This window comes from Balaenoptera borealis (genome assembly GCF_965194805.1).
Source record: "Balaenoptera borealis genome assembly, chromosome: 13".
NCBI classification, from domain to species: Eukaryota; Metazoa; Chordata; class Mammalia; order Artiodactyla; family Balaenopteridae; genus Balaenoptera; species Balaenoptera borealis.
The window spans coordinates 92,156,272-92,175,819 of record NC_138870.1 but is presented as its reverse complement, the minus strand read 5'-3'; the positions used below and the strand labels follow the sequence as shown (position 1 = coordinate 92,175,819).

At 48.7% G+C, this 19,548-nt stretch overlaps 1 protein-coding gene across 5 annotated transcripts in view; it reads left to right on the top strand.

Annotated features, from left to right (window-relative positions):
* Nucleotides 1-19,548, top strand: part of LARGE1 (LARGE xylosyl- and glucuronyltransferase 1) — a 596,040-nt gene that overhangs the window by 542,358 nt on the left and 34,134 nt on the right. For all 5 annotated transcript variants that reach the window (XM_082348930.1, XM_082348932.1, XM_082348931.1 and 2 more), the window contains exon 11: nucleotides 13,975-14,138. In XM_082348930.1, coding sequence (XP_082205056.1) covers nucleotides 13,975-14,138 — 164 coding nt within the window. The remainder of the gene's footprint in view (nucleotides 1-13,974; nucleotides 14,139-19,548) is intronic.

The window sequence follows — 19,548 nt, the reverse complement described above, 5'->3', positions numbered from 1 at the left end:
GGAAGAAAAAGAACAGCAAAGGAAGTACATTCCAGGTGGAGGAAGTTGCTGGTGCAAAGGTCCTGAGGTAGGGCAGGTTTGCTGTGAGGAGCTGAAGGATGGCCTGTGTGCCCGGGACTGCTGGGGGAGGAGGAGAACAGGAGATGCTGAGCGGCAGGTAGCCGGGAGGCAGGCTGGAGGGATGCTGGAAGTGGGTTAAAGAGTCAGGATTTTATTTTGTTACTGTTGTTGTTTGTATTCTTATCTTGGATGTCAGGAGAATTCTTTTAGGCTCCAATGGCAGGGATGGGCGTGTGTGGAAGCTCTTGCAGGCTTACACTCACCTGGCCCTGTATCAGGGTGACTGGTCACACGGCCACCCCTGCTCTCTGTCACTTGGCCCCCAGGTCACAGTGGCGTCACACGGCCACCCCTGCTCTCTGTCACTTGGCCCCCAGGTCACAGTGGCGTCGCCTCTAGCTCCAGCCCTTCTCCGTGTCACCCTCCCTACCTGCCTCAGTGTCCGCCCTTCTTTACCACTGGCAAGAGAGGAAAGAAAACCATTGAGCACTTGACCGCTGTCTCAGATTCTGGGAAGCCCTTAGAGGTCTCGACAAACACTGTGTTCCTCTGGGTTTTCCTTCCGTTCTCTTTCCTCAAATCAGTATTTTTTGTCATCATCAATGTTTGAGTGCCCATTCTGCACTCTTTCCCCAACCATTAAATATAAACTCTTCTCCTGCTCCTTTTTTTTTTTCCTCCACGGAAGAGGCTCAAATAAAAAGCCTTGCAGATTGACGCCATCAGTTAATCTCCGTATGGGTGAGTTCCCGTGGCGCGCTGCTCAGTGCCTTACGAAGTGGAACTCCCTTTAAAAATGACTCACCAGCTTTTCCCACACCAGCTTCCCCTGGTGGGTCATCAGAGGGGAGAAGTCTTTGGTTGTCCCTCTCGGAATCTGTGACTGCATTTACTTGTTTAACACGCACGTGTGAGAGACGGCCACCTACCAGGCGCTATGGAGGGCACCGTGGTTGAAATCAGAGGCTGGCCCACGCCCTGTAGAAGGTGCTTGCCATGGAACAGTGTCAGAGGTGGCAAGAGGACAGTCTGCCCGGGTACAGGGAGGGCCATGAAGGAGAGAGCAGCCTTCTTTGGGGCTCACCTCAGGTGTCCCCCCAAACACTCCCCTTGATGCTGAGCCCACATCCACCACCTTTCTGCTGCTCCTACACCCCAGGCTCCCCCCACCCTCCTTGGGAAGGTCTTTGTACTTGCTTCCCAAGTCCTGGGACACCCTGACCACCCCACAGCCTCGGGTAACCCTTAATATCACTCTCTGTGATGTGCCATATTTTCTTTTCATCAGCGCATACCTACTATCCACAATTATTTGATTCATGTCATTTTTTTCCTAGTTTTTTTCCCCAAATATAAGAGACTCTGCCTGTACCGTTCACCTCTGAGGTGCCCTCCCCTAGAATGGAAGCAGGCACATAACAAGCACTTAATAAATGTTTATGGAATGAACTGAACAAAATAAGAGAGAAGAATGAAGGACCAGACACAAAGGAAGAACAGATGAAGAAGTAGAGAGTTCGGAGAGAACGTGCTGGTAGTTTCTGTACTGGAGCAGAGGCGTGTCAGGAGAGGGGCAGAGAATGAAGCTGAGTGAAGGGCCTGGGCTGTGCTTAGGAGTTTAGACTTAATCCTGTCGGTAGTGAGGAGTCCCCAAAGGGCTTTAATCGTGGTCACATTTACATTTGAGAAAAATCACTCCATGTAGAGAATAGAACGGAAAGGGTGAGACTGGAGGCAGGGAGACCACTTAGAGGCCGTTGCCGCATCCCAGGCCAAAAGATGGTGATGGGGCTCTGACCAAGGGTGGCAGCCGCGGGGATGGAGAGGACAGATGGATTGTTTTGTGGGCGCTGAGAACAGGGGAGCAAGTGCAGCTGGAACCATAAACCGAGACGGCCGGTCCCTGTGCTCTGCTTCAGTCAGATGCCTCTGGCTTGACAGGCCCGCGGCGGCGCGGCAGGGGCTGGAGCAGGCAGAGAGTCTGTAACATCGCAGCCTGGAATCGTGTCTCCGTGGGGAGTTCCAGCCCTGGTCCTTTGCAGCATGCTGAGTGTTATCTGCAAACACAGCCAGCGGGAAAAGGGTAAGACCTTGTATCTGGCCCAAAGCCGAACGCTCCCAGCTTTGGGGAGGAGGTCATTGGAACTGTGACAAGCGCACGGTTAGTGGTCGTCTCAAAGACTGGAAGTCAGGGACCTCTCCATCGGACTGCAGATCCCAGATGGGAAAGGGCTCTGGTGGCAGGGTCTGAGTCTCAAGACGCGTTCATCCATTCAGCAGATTAGTCATTGAAATGGTCACCAGCCACAGGGCTAGTGATCCTGGGGGAGCAAGTGCAGATTGAAGCCTGACTCTCACAGGGCTTGTCTAGTGAGGGATGCAGGCAGGCACGGGGTTGCCATCCAGCGTGATAAGTGCCGGGACAGTGTGATGCTTTGAGAGCACACAAGAAGGGGAGAGTAGGTATGTCAGGGAAGACTTCCTGGAGGAGGTGATATTCGAAGGATGAATAAGGAGGAGTGAGAAGGTATGGAGAGTGGAGGGAGCAGCACAGGCAGTGGAGACCAGAGGTGAACACAAGCATGGCATACCCGGCTTCCAGTGAAGCCAGCGTGAGCGCATGGAGGGCTGCACAGGTTCATTTTTGTATTATTACGTCTTCACGGAGGTGATGATGATGATAGGGTGTGAGCTCTCCGGTCATCCCAGGTCACTCATTTAGTGGACGTAGGACCTCAGAGAGGTCACGTGGATGCTCTGAGCCTTGGCTCACCATCTGATAAATAACTGGGGACAGTGATGCCTTTGTCATAGTGTCTCATGGATAATTGATGTTAAATCACCAAAAACAGGACACCCAGAACACAGTGTTCATTGAGAAGGGGGTTTATCACAAACCACAGTGCCCAACCTGTCTGATCATACTCTGTTGTTCCACGAATGGGTTTTGGGATTTTAAGATTTTTTTTCTAGGAAGGCCTGGCAGAGAGATGAACCTACAGAGTCACTTAGAAATCTGTGTATAAAGCATGGGAGGGGCTGTCACATTTGCTCTGGATCAGACTATCCCAGGTAGATTTCTCCTCCAACAGGAGACTCCGGGTGAGAGGAAGAGGCCATTTGGTTGGTCTTGGTGCCAGAAAGAGAGAGGGAGAGAGAAAAGAAAAAGGAAAAGAGGGCGGGAAGGAGCATGAATTCAGGAGGTTGGGGGATTCAACCCTTCAGTAAGCAGCAAACCCCATTTTCCAGCCTTTGTTTGGGGTACTTGCTCCAAAACAAGATGGTTTTGTTTGGAAGAGCTCGGGCTCCAGCTGCGGTGTAGAATGACAGTAGCTGATGGGACATGGCCACTCCTGTCCCATAGTTTGTCTGGGCATCTCTCCCTGGAACCAATAAGTTAATCTGTATAATGCAATAAGCATTCACTTGGCATTAGTTACTATAATTGATTGAAGTCGCAGTGGAAGCTAGGATTCTATATATTAGCATTTCTCTCCCCTTTCCTCAGCAGCCCAGCTGCTCAAGCATAGCCAAGAAACTCTGGGACTCCACAGAACACGGCTGGATAATCATGGATATTCTCTAACCCCTAATCCGTGCAAAAATCCTTCTACAGTGTCTCTAACAGGCTTACATCTGGTTTCTGCTGGAATCTTCCCAAAGACAGGGAGCTCACCACCTCCAGCAGCTTAGTGCACTGTTAGAAAGCTCCAGATGCTAACCCATTCTTCCTCACGTTGAGTTGAAATCCCCCCTTCTGGAAAGAATCCATTAATCTGAGTCCTGTCCTTGGGTGCAGTAAAAAATAAGGACACCCCCTGTGGTCCCCAACAGCCGGGCAGATAGTGTAGCTTCCATACAGCGTGTTATCCAGAAACATGTAACTCTCCCCAAGCATTGTATTTATAGAAGGCTGCTTTAGCATCAAGAGTGCCTTGCTCCACCTCAGGGAGTTTTCCAGATAAAAGAAACTCACCTTTCTAAATGCAAAACCGTTAAAATGTATGTTATTATAGATGTTTTCCAATTTGGATGGGAATCGTACTAAAGTACATGCCCTTCCTTAGGAACCAAAGTATACCAAACTCAATTTACAATTTTCAGTGACTAAGGTTGCACTGAGTAGGCTGAGGGGGCAGGAATTGGCCAGAGGAGGGAAGATGCTGTTTATCCTGGCAGGAAATGGCCTCAGACTGTTTGCTGCCTATTCTGCAGATGCCTTTCTGACAGCTGTCACTTTCACTTCATCAGCTTCAGAACAACCCTTTCTGGGCTCAACCCCCTCTTCATCCTTCCCATGGCAGCCAAAAAAAGGAAAACCAATGGTATTGAAGTCAGAAAGTCCAGTGGTAAAAGAATTATCCACTGTCATGTTAGAAGTTAAATTATGAAACATAGCGAACACCTAAAAAGTGAAAAAAAGCAAAAAGACTGGACACCAATGAGTTTTCACATTTATATGTAATTGCATGTCAGTAGACAAGCGTCTGCAGACTTGGAGTTCCCTCATCCGATGCCCACAGCAGACATCACTAATTGATGACCCCATTTGTCCCTCTGGGCTCAGCCCCAACCCCAGGATCCTCACCAAGACAGCACTCCAGAGAACCAGTAACAGTCTCCAAGCAATAACACGGGAGATGCGGAAGCCTATTGGGCATCCGTGCGCTAGGCCTTCATCATTCTGTTCTCTCCTGCATGGGGAGAGCTCTCTGTGCTGCTCCAAGACCTTTCTCTGCTTCTTCTAGCCTTTGACAATTGGAGATTTCCTGCAGGGAAAGCAAAAGGGAAATGCAACTTTAATCTTCACCACAATCAAGGGACGGAGGCGTTACGAGTCACATTTCACAGATGAAGGAAACCAAAGCTCAGAAGAGATGAGTTACGTGCTCAAAATCAAGCACCTCCTACATGATGGGGCCATGATTGGAAACGAGGTCGCCCTGACTTTGAAGCCATAGACCGACCGAGGCCATGCTTCTCAAGTGGATGTAGATCCCTATTTAAAATTAACATAAGAGGAACTACAAGTCATTCAGCGATTCTCCTAGTTGCTTTTACTTTATATCACTGTTCTTACGAACAGTGTTCTTTTACGAACCCTGCAAAGTAGTTATTATTATTATTATTTTTTAGAGGAGAAAACGGAGGCTCAGCGATATGAAATCAGAGGACAGGTTGGTGGCAGCTCTGGAACTGGTATCAGTCTTGCTGAGTAGTCTTTTTACAACTGCTGAAAACACTCCGTGATCTAAAGTTGTAATACTTACCCCAATCCCAGCACCCCCATCTCCCAGAGCTCGTGCCTTTATTTTTCTCCATAGCACTTATCACCCATCGATGTATTATATTCTGGACTTATTTATTTTGTTGGTTCTGTCTCTCCAACTAGAATGTAAGCTCTGGGACTGCAAGGATGTCTGTCTGTTTCATTCATCAGTATATCTTTATGCCTATGAAAGACTGCTCGATAAATTTATGTGCTCGATAAATTTTGTCAAACCAATGAACTATTACAAGTCTTTGTCTTGAAGTATTTGTGGTACTCTGGAAAGATCCCCGTACTTAAAATCAGAAAACCAGGCCCCAGGACTAGATCTATGCCTTCAAGCATAACTCTTGCCTTCCCTGAGCCTCAGTTTTCCCACCTGTAAAATGGTCAGTAAACAAACCCAGCCCAGGCTGGTATGTGTGTTGAAGGGCTTAAGGTGTGCAAAGGGCTACAGGCCACGGGCGGTCTCCTTACGAGTATTGGCCAGAAAGCTCGTCCTGGATGCCTTCCCATCCAGCTGCTCTCAGCCCCTTGCCTCACCTCTGAAATGAGGGCTTCCACGTTCAACCCCCTCGTGCCACAAGGGTGATGGGCCGCCTGTGGGGTCACATTCCCTGATGCTAAGCTCACTAAGAAGAAAAGACAACGGCCTCACGGTGGCTCAGTGAGAAGTTAAAAATAAGACACATGTAAACAGAATCTACCAGGGAACAGATGGCTCTGTGGAAACAGCTGTACCCCAGAGAAACCCCAGAATGCATTATTGCTCTCACGTGCGAGCCGCATGTCACCAGCTCTTTAATCACACAGTGGGCAGCGGAGCCCAGGGTGGATGGCGTCCAGAGCCCTACCACAGGCTGCCCGAGGCCAGCCTCCAGTGGCTTTCCATGGCGTGTTAGGTTCCAGAGCCTGAAGCATCACAGTGTTTGCCTGGGTGGCCAGGAGAGGGGGGATAAAGGGGGGAGTCACGGTCCAGATACTCAGAGGGTGTGTCTGGGCCACAGGAATACATCCTTCCTTCACACGCCTAGGCTCTGGTTGTCACCTGTCCAAACCTGCCAGGTGCTCGACTCTCCTGTGCCTTTGTCAGTCGCAGCCCCCGCCCTCTTCTGCTTTTGGCTGAATCTTCCTCCCCTAACTGGCTCCTTGTGTAGGTAAGAGGACAGCTCCGGAGCAAGACTGCCTCACCTAAGATGCTAGGAATACTCCCTTTGGGATTTCAGGCCACTCAGACTCTCTGTGCCTCAGTTTTCTCACCTGTAAATGGGAATCAGGTAGGACTGTTCCTACCTGGTAGGCTTGATGAGGACTAAGTAAGGTAAGACAGGTCAGGAGCTTAGGTGCGTGTAGCACGTAGCACATCCCCCCGACCTTGAGTTTTGTTTGCATTATGAATACACAGTTTTACAGTTGCTAACTTGCTTCTCTGTTTCCCCACCCAGACTGTATAAACAATTTCAGTGCAGAAATGGGTTCATTCCCCATTCCTAGCACAGGGCTTGGCATAAAATAAGGGACTATAGCTGGGAGGGAGCAGACCATGCCTTTTTCTTGTTTCCTCAGAGCCTCAGTCAGTGCTCAGCAGACCCCCTCTGAACCGTCACTGAATGGTCCTAGGCCCAGGCTTCTCCCCTCCCAGGAAAGAATGAAAGCGGCCCATGGTTTGGTTTCCTTGGAAAACAGTGTTTTGGGTTCCTGGAACTCTGTTGATTAACATGCACAGCAGGCAACCAGTGAGCTAGTAATTTTTCTCTGCCTGTCCACGTGGTTTAATAAAACTTAACCACTTCATGGAAACCCCAGGGAAGAGCCCTGAGTTAGGTTCCAGGAGACGTGACTTAGAGCCCCAGCTTTTCTGTGCACATCCCCGGTGCTCCAGTTTCCTCATCCATCAACTGGGGGCAAGAGGGCAGCCCTGCCAGTCTCATATAGACACTGGGAGGAACGGATGAAGAAATGGATATCCAGGCCGCTGAAAGTGTAAAGCAACACTCCTGAGTGTTATTTTATCCATCAGATATTTCTACCCATTGTCCTAAAGCATCAAAAGGACAGGTGTCGAAAGAAGAAAGGGTGGCCTCAGAGACTCCTGACTTGGTCCGCTGTACTGTCTTCATCACTTACTGGCTGGAAGAGGTCAACTAGGTGTGTTAGTTAAGGTAACACAAGCAACTGTAAAATGGACTCGGCAGACTGGAAGTTTATGACTCACACGAAGTTCAAGCAGGTGTTCCTGATTGGCAGGCGGCTCTTCTCCAGGTTCAGGGCCCAGACTCCTTCCATCTCGTGCCTCTGCCCTCCACGGAACATCCTCTACTGGGGGCTCTTGCTCTGGCTGACAAAGAGAAGATTGTGCATGAGACAGTCTTAGAAGCGGTGCCTGTAGTGGCCAGAATCTGCCCACACTCCACTGACGCGAACTTGGCTACATGGTTTACCCTGCACTGCAGGAAGGTTGGAAACTCAGCCCGAGAGCAGAAGATCTCTGCCACCGAGGGAAGCACGTGATTCAGTCCTCTGCAGTCACAGAACCATCTGTCATTAGACTAGAAAGATCCCCAGAGACTGATGAACACGGCATTGTAGTGACTTGATTATGTACAGGAACTTGGAGGAAAGACACCTGGATGTGAATCTCGGCTACTCTGTTCATTCATTGTGTGACCTTGAACAAGTGGCTAAGGCTTTCTTTATAGAACTGGACTGCTGCTGGTCTCTAAGCCAGGGTGACCATGTGAGTGTTAGTGAGAAAGTGCCCGCAGGGCTCTCAGCCCTTACCTGGCCTAGTGAGCACGTGATCCTTGAAGCCGGAACTCTTTGTCTTGCTGTTGGGAGAAATGACTTGCTCAAGGTCATGTGGAAAATGAGGGTCAGAGGAATCAGGCCTCAGTGTCCACTTATCCCCATAATCTCTCCGTGTAGTTTTTCTTGACTTTGAGCAGAAGTCCGTTAGGCCGGAGCCCAGGGACACACTTCCCACCCATCTGAGTCCTCAGGCAGGACCAGCCATCATCTCTGGCAGCTCAGAGGTTAGTCTAGGCCACTGCCCTTCAGGATGGGAAGAAATAAATGCAAACTGCGTAAAGGTCATTTTCCCTTAAGTCCAGATCTCCCTGTGCCTCAGCTGGCTGCCCAAGGAAGCAATTTAGCAAGTGCATTTTATCTCAGGAGGAATCTGTCTTTTGTTTCTGTGACTTGTTTGTCAGGAGCCCCTGCTCCCCACGTGGCTGGAGTGTGGAGTGGGGGTAGCCTTCAGACCCTGTTCACAAAAGCCACCCCAGCCCTGCCTTCCAGCTCCGCAGCTCCCTGGAGAAATTACCTGGGTGAAAAAGAGGCGGGTTTCAAGCTGCTCTAGTCTCCCCCTTGGGATAATATCAGCCATGCAGTCAGCAATAAGCAGTCCTAGATTAGAATTTGAAAAGGTACATAATGCAATCATAATAACATCGCTGAGGTGTGTGTAGCACTCTACAGTTTACAAAGCACTTGTACATGCATTAGCTCATTTGAGAAAATTGCAGGGAATTACTTAAGTACAGAAAAGTATAAAGAAGCCAATAAAATTCATCTGTGAATCCACCACTCAGAGAAAAGCTTTGTTAACATTGTAACGTGTTCCCTTTGGTCTGTTTCTGTGTGGGGTTTGTTTGTCTTTTTGCTGTATTGGAATCATAACTGCATATGCATCTTTATGGCCTGCTTTGTTCACATAGCGTTGTATCTTCCACCAGCTCATTTAATCCTCACATCCATCCGCCAGGAGAGAAGTAATTGTGTTGTGAGATGTCCCTGGTGTGAGGTCCAGAGACTGGATTCACAGTCCGGACCGCTGCTCTCTAGCTGTAACTGGAAGATTATGGGCGCCTTCTGAGCCTCAGTTTCCTGTTTCGTAAAACGGAGATCTGTGCTCAAGAATTAAATTAGTAAAGCAATGCACCTGATTTAGCACTGCACCTGGCGCACAGTAGGTGCTCAGTCTATATTAGAGCAGAGGTGCAAAGCACCAGGTTGATAATAAATATAATATTAAAGCTCAAGGAAGGCATCTATTTGGTCCAGAGTCCAATAGACTCTGACGTTTTATGTCTGACCTCATACCTGCTGTGCTTTCCACAGTACCCAGTGTGGTTGGTAAATGGCAATGTTACCTAGATCCTATCCGTTAAGCCCTGTGATGGCCACAGGTGACCTTGGGATGTGGCTGCCATTGAACCACATTGGTACCATGAAGTTCATAGATGGAGGCTACTTATCCCACGGGACTGCTGGTAGACCCTCCCAGCTAGGGCAGCCATACTTTGGTAGCTCTAGGAGCATTGTCATTGGTCACTGTTCCCTTTCTTAACATGCTGTGGCTCTGAATGCATCCAACAGAGTCGTGCTGGGCACTCAAGATGCACTAGGTGTTCTGGGTTCAGGGGATTCAGAGATGGATGGGATACGGTTCCTGCCTTTAGGAGCCCACGCTATGGGCGCTTTCCAGAAAATGGCTCTTGGAGCTATTTACCTTGGAATGTCATTTTCCTCAACTTAAGGGTACTGCCGGTATAAGGCTAAGGGAGAAGGGAGAACCCCGTAACACATGCATTTCTCATGTTCTGGTCACTAATTTCCTTTCTCTTGTGATGAGGATAAACAGCTTTTTCGAAACCTCATCAAAGAAAGACCCTTTGCTCCACACGCGTGTGTCCGGCCGTGCTCACACACGGACCTGCATACACATCCTCACACGCTCCCCCTCTCTCTTCACTGGGCTGGAAGCCATGCACTCTTATTGGCATACTAAAAATACAGCACGAAACAAATACCCCCCAAACAGCCCTGCTTTTGCAAAGAACTTGACAGACATTTATTCTCTAAAGGGCAGTAATTGCTTGTTTTCTTCAGCAGGGTGGGTGAGAAAGGGAAGGTGGGTGTCGGTTGGTTCCGTTTCCTCCTGGCAGGCAACACTGCCACTTCCAGGCATATTTGAGTTCAAGGAGGAAGACGTCGGGACTCTCTCTGACACTCATGAAACAGAAGGTGACCCAACCTCATCCAGCCCCTCTTCCCCTGCCCTCCAGACCCTTGCCGTGCCATCTCCTTCAGGTGACGTTTCAGCACATGTCCACCTAGGTGTCCCCGGGAGCCCAGGAGTCTCCCTTTCCTAATTGTGATCACAACCATGATAATAGAGACATTGTTGAGTCACTCCAAACACTGTGTTCTTCATATGCAGCATCTCCTGGAATCCTCCTGCCGTCCCCTGAGGCAGCTACTGTTATTATCCCCATTTTACAGGTGAGGAAACTGAGGCCCAGAAGGGTTAAATGATTCACCCACTCACCCAAGATTTCACGGACAGGATTGGGATCGAAGCAGTAACCTCAGTCCCTGTCCTGTGTCTGTTTCTTGACCTGAGGCTAAACAAGCATCTTTTCTGGAGAGGCAGTTTGGTGGTCCAGGGACAGAGACCCAAGTTTGACCTCCCTGGGTGATCTCAAGGTCTCCAAACAGTTTTCTCAACTGTCAGGTGAGGTTTTGACACATGCCTCACTGGATGGCTCTAAGGAAAAGAAGTCAAGCACACCTAGCACCTTGCACGGAGCCCGGCACATGCTTGTTTGCTGGACACAACCTTTTCTGCCGTCACCGACCCTCAAACTGCAAATATGGGAGCAAATGATGGGCGTAAGAATGACAAGCCTCTATGCATAACATTAGAGGATACAAAAGGGAAATGACACGGACAGACCTTAACTTCAGTGACTGCAGCCTTCTTGTGTGCGGCAGGTATTTCTCATGCACACAGCACATGTATATTGAGCACCTGTCCTGCAGTGGGCACGGTGCTGGGGACAATGGTGAAGTGTCACAGTCTCGCCAGGGAAGTTGGTCTTAAACGATTTCAGTTCAAACTAGCAAGTGCTTTGGTGGAATTATGAGTTGAGCACTCTTAGAGCATAGAGAAGAAATAGACTAGCCCTACCTGGCAGGGCCCATAAAGGTTTCACAGAGAAGGTGCCATTTAAGCTGAATCTTGAAGGTATATAGAATGTCCCCAGGTGGGGAAGAGTGGGTGAGGTGAGGGAGGGCGTGGCAGAGAGGGAAGATGGGCCAAGTGATGGAGGTGTGGGAGGGAAGGCAGGTTTGGAGAGCGGAGGGAAGACCGTTGGTGTAAGGCAGAGTGTGTGGGGATTGATGGGTCAGAGAGAGTATGTGATTGTCAGTGAGGATTTGGGTTTAGTCCTGCAGGCCAGAAGACACCTGGGTTTAGTCCTGCAGGCCAGAAGGCGTCACCTGGCTCATAGGATCTTAGGTGCAATGAGAGTTCCAGTTCCTAGCTTCATATCAAGTAGTTACCCTGCTGGCATAGAGGGAATCTTCAAATAGGCAAGGACGTCGAATTGGACTTGAAAAGCTGAAGGGTATCCCTGATGGCATCCTTTTTAAAGGTTAAAAATGTCAAAGATAGCTGAGAACGTCTCACAGATCACTTGATCACAACCAATTCCCCAAGTGGCCTTTGGGAACATATGGGTGCATTTGGAGTTGTACACAGCCGTCTGGAGAATCCTGCGAACGTTTATTGGGCCGGGGCCCTGGAAACCAACTGCCCCGTGGTATGTGGGACAGACTCACACAATGAAAAGGTACCCCACACAAAATGCCAGTGACCCTACCTGTTATCTAATGCTCCAAACCCATAAAACCTCAGTGGTGTACGGTGAGAAGTGTTTGTGGATGCAGCTCTACTGATCTTGGCCAGGCTTGCTCACGTGACAGGCAACTGGGGAGACTCCACTCTGCTCCAGCTCTCTCTCTTCCCCCAGCAGGCTAGCCGGGCATTTTCCCAAGAAGCAGGCACTTCCTCTTGAGCCCTAGCCTCAGGATTGGGGCATCAGTACTACCCCCTCCATTCTGTCTGCCAAAGCAAGTCACAAGTCCAGCGCAGATTCAAGGATTAGAGAAATCGGCTTTGCCTCTCTAATGGGCAGCACCAAAAGTCACATGACAAAGGGGAAGGATATGGGGGAAGGGGCAATGAAGAAACGGGAGCATTTAATGCAGTCAGCTGTCAGAGCACACATCTTGAGAAATAATATCATAGCTTAACCTGTCAAGGCAGTGGTCTTTTTTTTTTTTTTAATAAATTTATAAAAAAAACAAAACACTGCAACAAATTTTTTTAAAAGTCTTTTTTCAGGAATACAAACACAAAAATTACAAGATCAGCATGGTCCTAATATAAAGCAAACTAAAATTTACCATGATTTTGAACTACTGGTAGAGAATAAAGAAGGATAATCCATTTGACCTTAACAGTAAAATCATTGGAACTGTAGACAAAAGAATAATCATAGCATATCACCTAGTTCAAGGCAGTGGTCTTAATTGATAGGTCATAAAGAAGTGAGTGAATATATTTTCTTGTTGTTTTAGAGATTTTATATATATATATCTTCTTTTTGGAAAAGTATTCTGTTGCATTCAGCTCTTAATCACTCTAGTCATGTAAAGTTTAATCTATATTCAACTATATGTCATCATGTGACAGACAAGGTTCATGTAACAGAAGAAATATTGGGAGCAACCATGTGACCTTTGGCAAATTATTATTTTCTTTAAATAAGTTTTATTGAAATACAATTTGCATATGATAAATCCACCCGTTCTAAGTGTACGTGTATTTTCACAAATGTGTACACCCAAATAACCATCACTCTGATCATGACATAAGACATTCCCATCACCCGAAAAAGTTCTCTCCTGCCTATTCCCAGCCCATTCATTCTAATACCGCACATCCACTGATTGAATTTCCGTAACTGTCGAAGTTCTTTTACTCGTTCATTGCAATTTTTCACCTATAAGGCAAGCATAGTCAATCACACCTGCCTGCGAGGGATATTGTGTATCGGGCAGCTGCTTATAAGGCAGATCTGGAAACCTGTATATCTGCATCTGCTTATGTGAAATGCTAAGTTCCTAGTTCCCTGTTAGCAGGACAGCTCACTCTTTCACTAGTTGGGTAGGAAGGAGAATAGGAGAGGTAAGTAAAGAACTCCTACAAGCAGATTAATAAAGTAAAAGACGTCAGAGCATTAGAAGAGAGGCAGAAAAAGAGTGGGTACTGAGACTGATTAAACTTGGATGAAATTAAAAGAAAAGGTGTTTTGTTTTGTTTATGGGTTTGCGTTGTTTTTCTTTCCAATACCTGGTACAGAGGTTGAAATCTGTAGCTCTAGAGAGAGAAAAGCATCAGGTCACACAAAGGTACTGTTCCATTTGGTTTCCGTTACTCTGTTCTTAGACAGTTTCCCCCTGTTATTTGAAATTGTTGTGCTGGGTCATTAAGGAAAACGTTTTTTGTTTTGTATAAGGACTTTGTGGTTGCTTATACATTTGTCAGTGCCACCACCATCACTGTTAGCTCAGAGGGTCTCATTCCTCAGAGGGTGAGGCAGCTGCCCTTTATCATCACCTCTTTGAAATCAGATTAAATTGCAGAGGAAAATGACAACAGGATCCTGTCCTTCTCTGATTGGCCCGTCAATAAGGTCCAATGGGTAACAAACTCAGGGGAGAACAGGGCACAACAAACAGGCAGGCCCCCTCGGGGATCTTCTTCTTGTTTCCAAGCCCTCTTGCCTACCTTTCAGCTCCAGAAGCAGCTGTCTGAGCTGGATGAGGACGACTTGTGTTATGAGTTCCGTCGAGAGCGTTTCACCGTCCACCGAACCCACCTGTACTTCTTGCACTACGAGTACGAGCCCGCTTCAGACAACACGGACGTCACCCTGGTTGCTCAGCTCTCCATGGACAGGTAAGCAGACGGGCCCTCACCCCCCACACAGTCGCCTCGCCGCCGCCCTGCACCCGGTCGGATGGAGAAGGGAGAGATGGCCTCACAGGCTGAGAACATTGAAGCCTGATAAGATAGGGCTTATGTCTCATCCCCTCTCCAGCACTGAAAACCAGGGGCTCCTGTCTCTTGATGGTGCTGGTTGTTTCTGAGGATGAAGAATTGATTCTAAAAAAAATAGAGCTCTACTCAAATTACCTCAAGGAAAGGGGGAGTGTATTATAGGGAAACACATGGGCTGGACCCACAATTGCTGCTGGAAAGCAATTGCTGTTTGTTTTCCTTATATGCGTGTTGATGCAAGCATCATTCGTGGAGCCTGTATCAGGAAGTACTGACGTGATCCCTGCCCTCATGTGGCTCATGGTCCATTGTACTGATTCTCAGCCCTGACTGGGGACAAATTGAATCAGCTGAGGAACTTTTAAAACAAATTCATGGTCAGGTTCCATTGCAAACCAGTTAATAAGTAAGAATCTTTGTGGGGTGGAGACCTTGAATTGTTTTAAGTTTGCCATGTGCAGCCAGCGTTGAGAAAATGGGACTAGCGGTATAAAAACAGTAAATAATTAAGTCAAATGATTATAATTGTGATAAGTGCTTTGAAGGAATGAAACACATATTATCAATGTCAAGTGAGGGACCTTCTTTAGGTGGCATGGTCAGGAGAGGTCTTTCTAAGGAGAGGACATTTCTGCAGAGACTTGAGGATGAGAAAAGGAGTTAGGTATGTGAGTTGCTGAGAAAAGTTTTCCAGGCAGACGAAATAGCAAGTGCAAAGGCCCTGCAGTAGGAAGGGCCTTGTGTATTCAGACACCTGATAGAAGACCAGTGTGACTGAAGCATCACTTGAGAGGGGGCTTGAGAGGAAAGTTGCCTGAGGTTAAGTTTATAAACATTAGAAACTCATAAAATATTTGGATTTTATTCTAAACGTGGTTGAGAACCTATTGTAGAAATTTACACAAAGTTTTATGCTGTAACTTAGGTTTTTGAAAACATCTCTCTGGCTGCCAGGAGGTGAATGGATTCAAAGCCTTTCAGGGCTCTGCAGTTTTTCTGTACCTGGCCGTCCTATGTGCCTTCTGTGCACCTCGGCTAACCAGCTTCCTCTTTGATTTACTGATGTCCATGGTGGCTCCCCTTGCCCCAGTTTCCTTCATGTCATTCCCCCTCGACTCCCACAATTAGGAAGGGAGTTTGATGGTCTCATTCTGTCTTTGAGCCACTTTGGAGATGCCTGTCCAGCCTATGGATGAGATTCCATGGGGTCGTTTTAGGATTAAAATGAGTTAACGCCTGTAAAGTGCTGAGGACAGTACCTGACACACTTAGTAAGTGTTCAATAAATGTCACTTGTGATTAGTCATGAGTGATTGAAGAATGAGTGAACAAACAAAGGAACAGCACTGGGACACGAAAAGGTTCACAGCCAGTAAGCAGCCTGGGAGTTCGGGAGAGCGAGGGCGACCTTGCCTCCGGAGGCAACCGGGAATGATGCGTGCTGAGAGCGGCCGTGGAAGCAGGTTCCTTTTTGCTTTGTGGGTCCCTCTGCTTATTAGCAAATGACGGCTCACAGAATTAAATGGCTTCATGGCTAGTGGTTTCCTGGAGATGCACAGCCTCCGGGACACCTGTACAGAAACTCAGAGAACTTGCTAACCGTAACAGGTAACAAAGACCCAACGGCATAAAAAGGACAAGCACAGAGCTTCTGGCACCAGCTGGGTCCTTGACCTGCTGTGTCATCTCAGGAGAGGTCTTTCCTTCCCGTGGCCTCAGTTTTCTCATCTCCAAAATTCACGTGATTGCTCAGCAGATACTATGTAAGCATCTATTACAATCATGTGTCAGGCTGCTGTGGGGCTGGGACTACGTAAGAAGACCCTATTCCTGCCTTCAAGGAATATGTAGTGTATTCAGAGTTCAGACCATGTATTCGTTTTCTATTGTCGTTTAATAAATCACCACAGATGTTGCGGCTTTAGAAACACATTTTTTTTTTTCTTTTTTTAATTTGACAGCGTCTGGGTCAGGAGTCTGGCTATGTGTTAGCAGGTTCTCTGCTTGCGGTCTGAGGCCTGAAATCCAGGTGTTGGCTGGGCTGCAGTCTCATCTCGGAGTCAGAGTGCACTTCTGGGCTCATTCAGGTTCTGGCAGAATTCAGCTCTAGGACCGAGGTCCCCGTTTCCTTGCTGGCTGTTAGCTGGGGTCCTTCTGAGCTCCTAGGGGCCACCCTCAGGTCTCAGCCGTGTGGCCCTCTCGGCATAGCAGCTTAACTTCTTCAAAGCCAGCAGGAGACTCTCTCCAGTCTGTTATATGACGTAGTCACAGGAGTAACATCCCATCGTATTCCCAGGTTCTGCTCGCACTCAGGGGGGGGGTGCTACAGGGTGATACAGCAGGGCAGGGGCAGGAGTCCTGGGGCCAGCCTAGAATTCTGGCTGGCACAGGCAGGGAACAGGTTCTGACGACAGAGAGATGCTGCAGGAGAAGCCCCCATCCTGGCCGGGGCAGAGGAAGGAAGAGAGAGCGTATGTCCCCGAGGGAGGCTGCGTGGACTGACAGCGGGAGGCCCGCAGGGAGAGAAGGAGCCCCCGCCAGCCCCCGGGTGGAGCGTGCCGCACATCCACAGGATGGAGAGGGTGCCGGGCCGTCTGGGGCACACACGGTTAGAGCTTAGGTGCTTGTGCCTAGGGTGAGGGTGAGGAGAGCAAAAGATCTCGGCCAGGTGGGCAGGGCTTGGGGAAACCGGGAGAGGTGGCCAGCCCTTCCAGCTCAAACCTGCCAAGCTCCCCAGTGAAGCTCCATGGGGGACTGGCCTAGACCGGTGTCCCAAGTCACCCCTCCCCTTCCTTATCAGCCTGGGTGTGCACGTGCTTCCCCACCAAGCACAACAGCAAGTCACCCGCCGTAACAGTCGCTCTTCACATTTATTTTTCCTTCTCCTCTATGCCGTTTAAAATGAAAACAAAACCTAATCCTTGATATTCGTGCTGCATGATGGTCTAGATTGGTCTTCTGTTCTCCAGGCAGCATAAATGTATCTCAGTCCCCTCAGACGAGGCACCTGAAGTCCACATACTATGACCTGGCCAGGTGAGTGAGCTCCAGGTGATCCCAGGTTCCCATCAGAGCATCCTGGTTTTCCTTGGTCACATTCACGACTGCTATTCGTACATTCAGTTTGTCACCAAGATATTCCTCGTGAAGATCAGTAGCCAGTGGTTACCTGCAAACTCAGGTGAAAATGTGAGACTCTCTGGGAAAGCTCTGGGACATATTTACATTCAGTCAGTACTTGCTAGGTCTGTGTTCTCTGACCACAGCATCTGCACGTGGTAGGTATTTAGGAGAGAGAAAGTGATGTAGGGGGAAAAAAAGAGAGGAAGACTTGGGTTCAAAGTCGAGTTGCACCACTTCCTAACCGTGTGAATTTGGGCAAGTTATTCAGGCTATTTGAGCCTCACTCTACTTACCTATGAAGTGGCAATAATATCGTCAAGTTCACAGATTGCTGTCTGGGTTTTATAAAATAAGACGCTGGAAAGTGCCCAGTGATTAGCAAGTGGGCCACGAATATTAGCACACTTTCCTTAATGTTTTTCACCTTTATGCTGGCTATGGCATTTGCTACCTGGAATTTACAAACAATTAGAAGACAAAAATTTTTAATTATTAACAACTCAAATCCATCCTTATGTATACACTTGTTATTAACAAAAGAATACAGACAGGACAGAGCCCCTCTTTCTGCGGCCACCCCGAAGCATCCAGCCTGGGCTGCAGGAAACCCGGCAGGACCTCCCCTCCCAGCCGGCTTAAAAGAAAGCCCCGGCACCTCTCACATCTGCTGCAAACACTAACCTCAGACGCCTTCCCTTCAGGGCACACGCATCCCCCAGCATGGCAGGCGTGTGATTCCCCCTAACGCACTGTGACAAGTAGTGCCATCCAAACAATACCTCAGAGAACCCAAGGAATTCCACACCCTAGCAAGAGACACTTAGCGGGACATAATCAGAAATTATAAAGCAGCCACACAGGTGGATGAAGACGGCAGAAATTCCTCCTTCCACGCCACCATCCCACATACCCAATTACGCTGCAGCAGGCTGACTGGTGCCTGTTGGATTGATTTTTAATTGAGGAAACATTTCGGGTGTGTTTGTAAACCTTTGAGTCAGAAGTAGGCCCTACGTGAGTGCCACGACGAATTAGGGGCGCCAGCATGCAGGCTCCCGTGCCCAGCTCCCTCTAGAATTCCGTTCGGAAAGAATGAACGTTGCCTGCTGCAGCTGTGGAGCTGGCAGGGCGGCTCCTCGCCCAGGCGCTCGCTCAGGAAGCTTCCCTCCCATCCCAGCAGCGGACGAGAATGGTTGAAAGGACGGAGCGGGCTGGTTAGGAGGGATGCTGATTGCAGCATCCCTGCCACCTGGCCGGGAGACGCTTGCTCTGTTTCCTGCTCCTTGGAAGAAGTCCTTGAAGTAGCAGCTACAGTTCCAGGGAATCACGTGGCTGATGGGCCTTCTCTCTGTTTTCTGCAAGCAGGGGAAGGAGAACATGAGCTGAGCTAATGGGGTCCCATCCTGTAGGTCCCATCCCTCCGCTGGCAGCACAGCATCTTCTGGGAGCTTGTTAGAACACAGATACAGGGACCCCATCCCAGGCCTGCCGAACGGGAATCTCTACAGTGGGTCCCAGGGATCTGTGTTGTAATAAGGCTCCCAGGTGATCCTGAGCCAGCTGAAGCTTGGAAAGCATCGTTCTAGAGAGCGAGAGGTACTCCTTTCCCCATGTAACAGCCAGGGCGATCTTAATCTGGTCACATGATGCTTTCTCATTGTCTTTAGAATAGTATTAGAGCCGTCCACCGTGACCTTGAAGGCCCCATAGGACCTGGCACCTGCCCAGCCCCCAAATCCTCCTCTCCTTCTGCCCCTCACTTGCCCACGTGCCATCCACACTGGTCCTGTTTCTTCTTACTTGAGCGTGCTAAACTGTATCCCAAGGGCTCTTCCCTCTTCTTGGAAAGCTTTTCACCCAGGCTTTCTCAAGGCCAATCCTTCTCATGATCCGGGGCTCACGTTGACCTCTCCTGCAGGCCTGCCCTCACCGTTACTCTTTATCCTGTTTCCTGTTCTGTTGCCCCTCTGGCACTCAGTTCACTCTGAACTTACCTTGGTTTGTTTATTCCTTCTCTCCAGAAGTGCAGGAACCTTGTCTTTCTCGTTCATTCTGGGGCCCAGGACAATACCTGCGCATTGCAGATACTCGCTGGATATTTGTTGGAGGAGCACGTGTTTCAAAGGGAGGAGTTGAACCTGAGGAGGAAATGACAGCTGTCACGTACGAGTGCCTGCTGCACCTC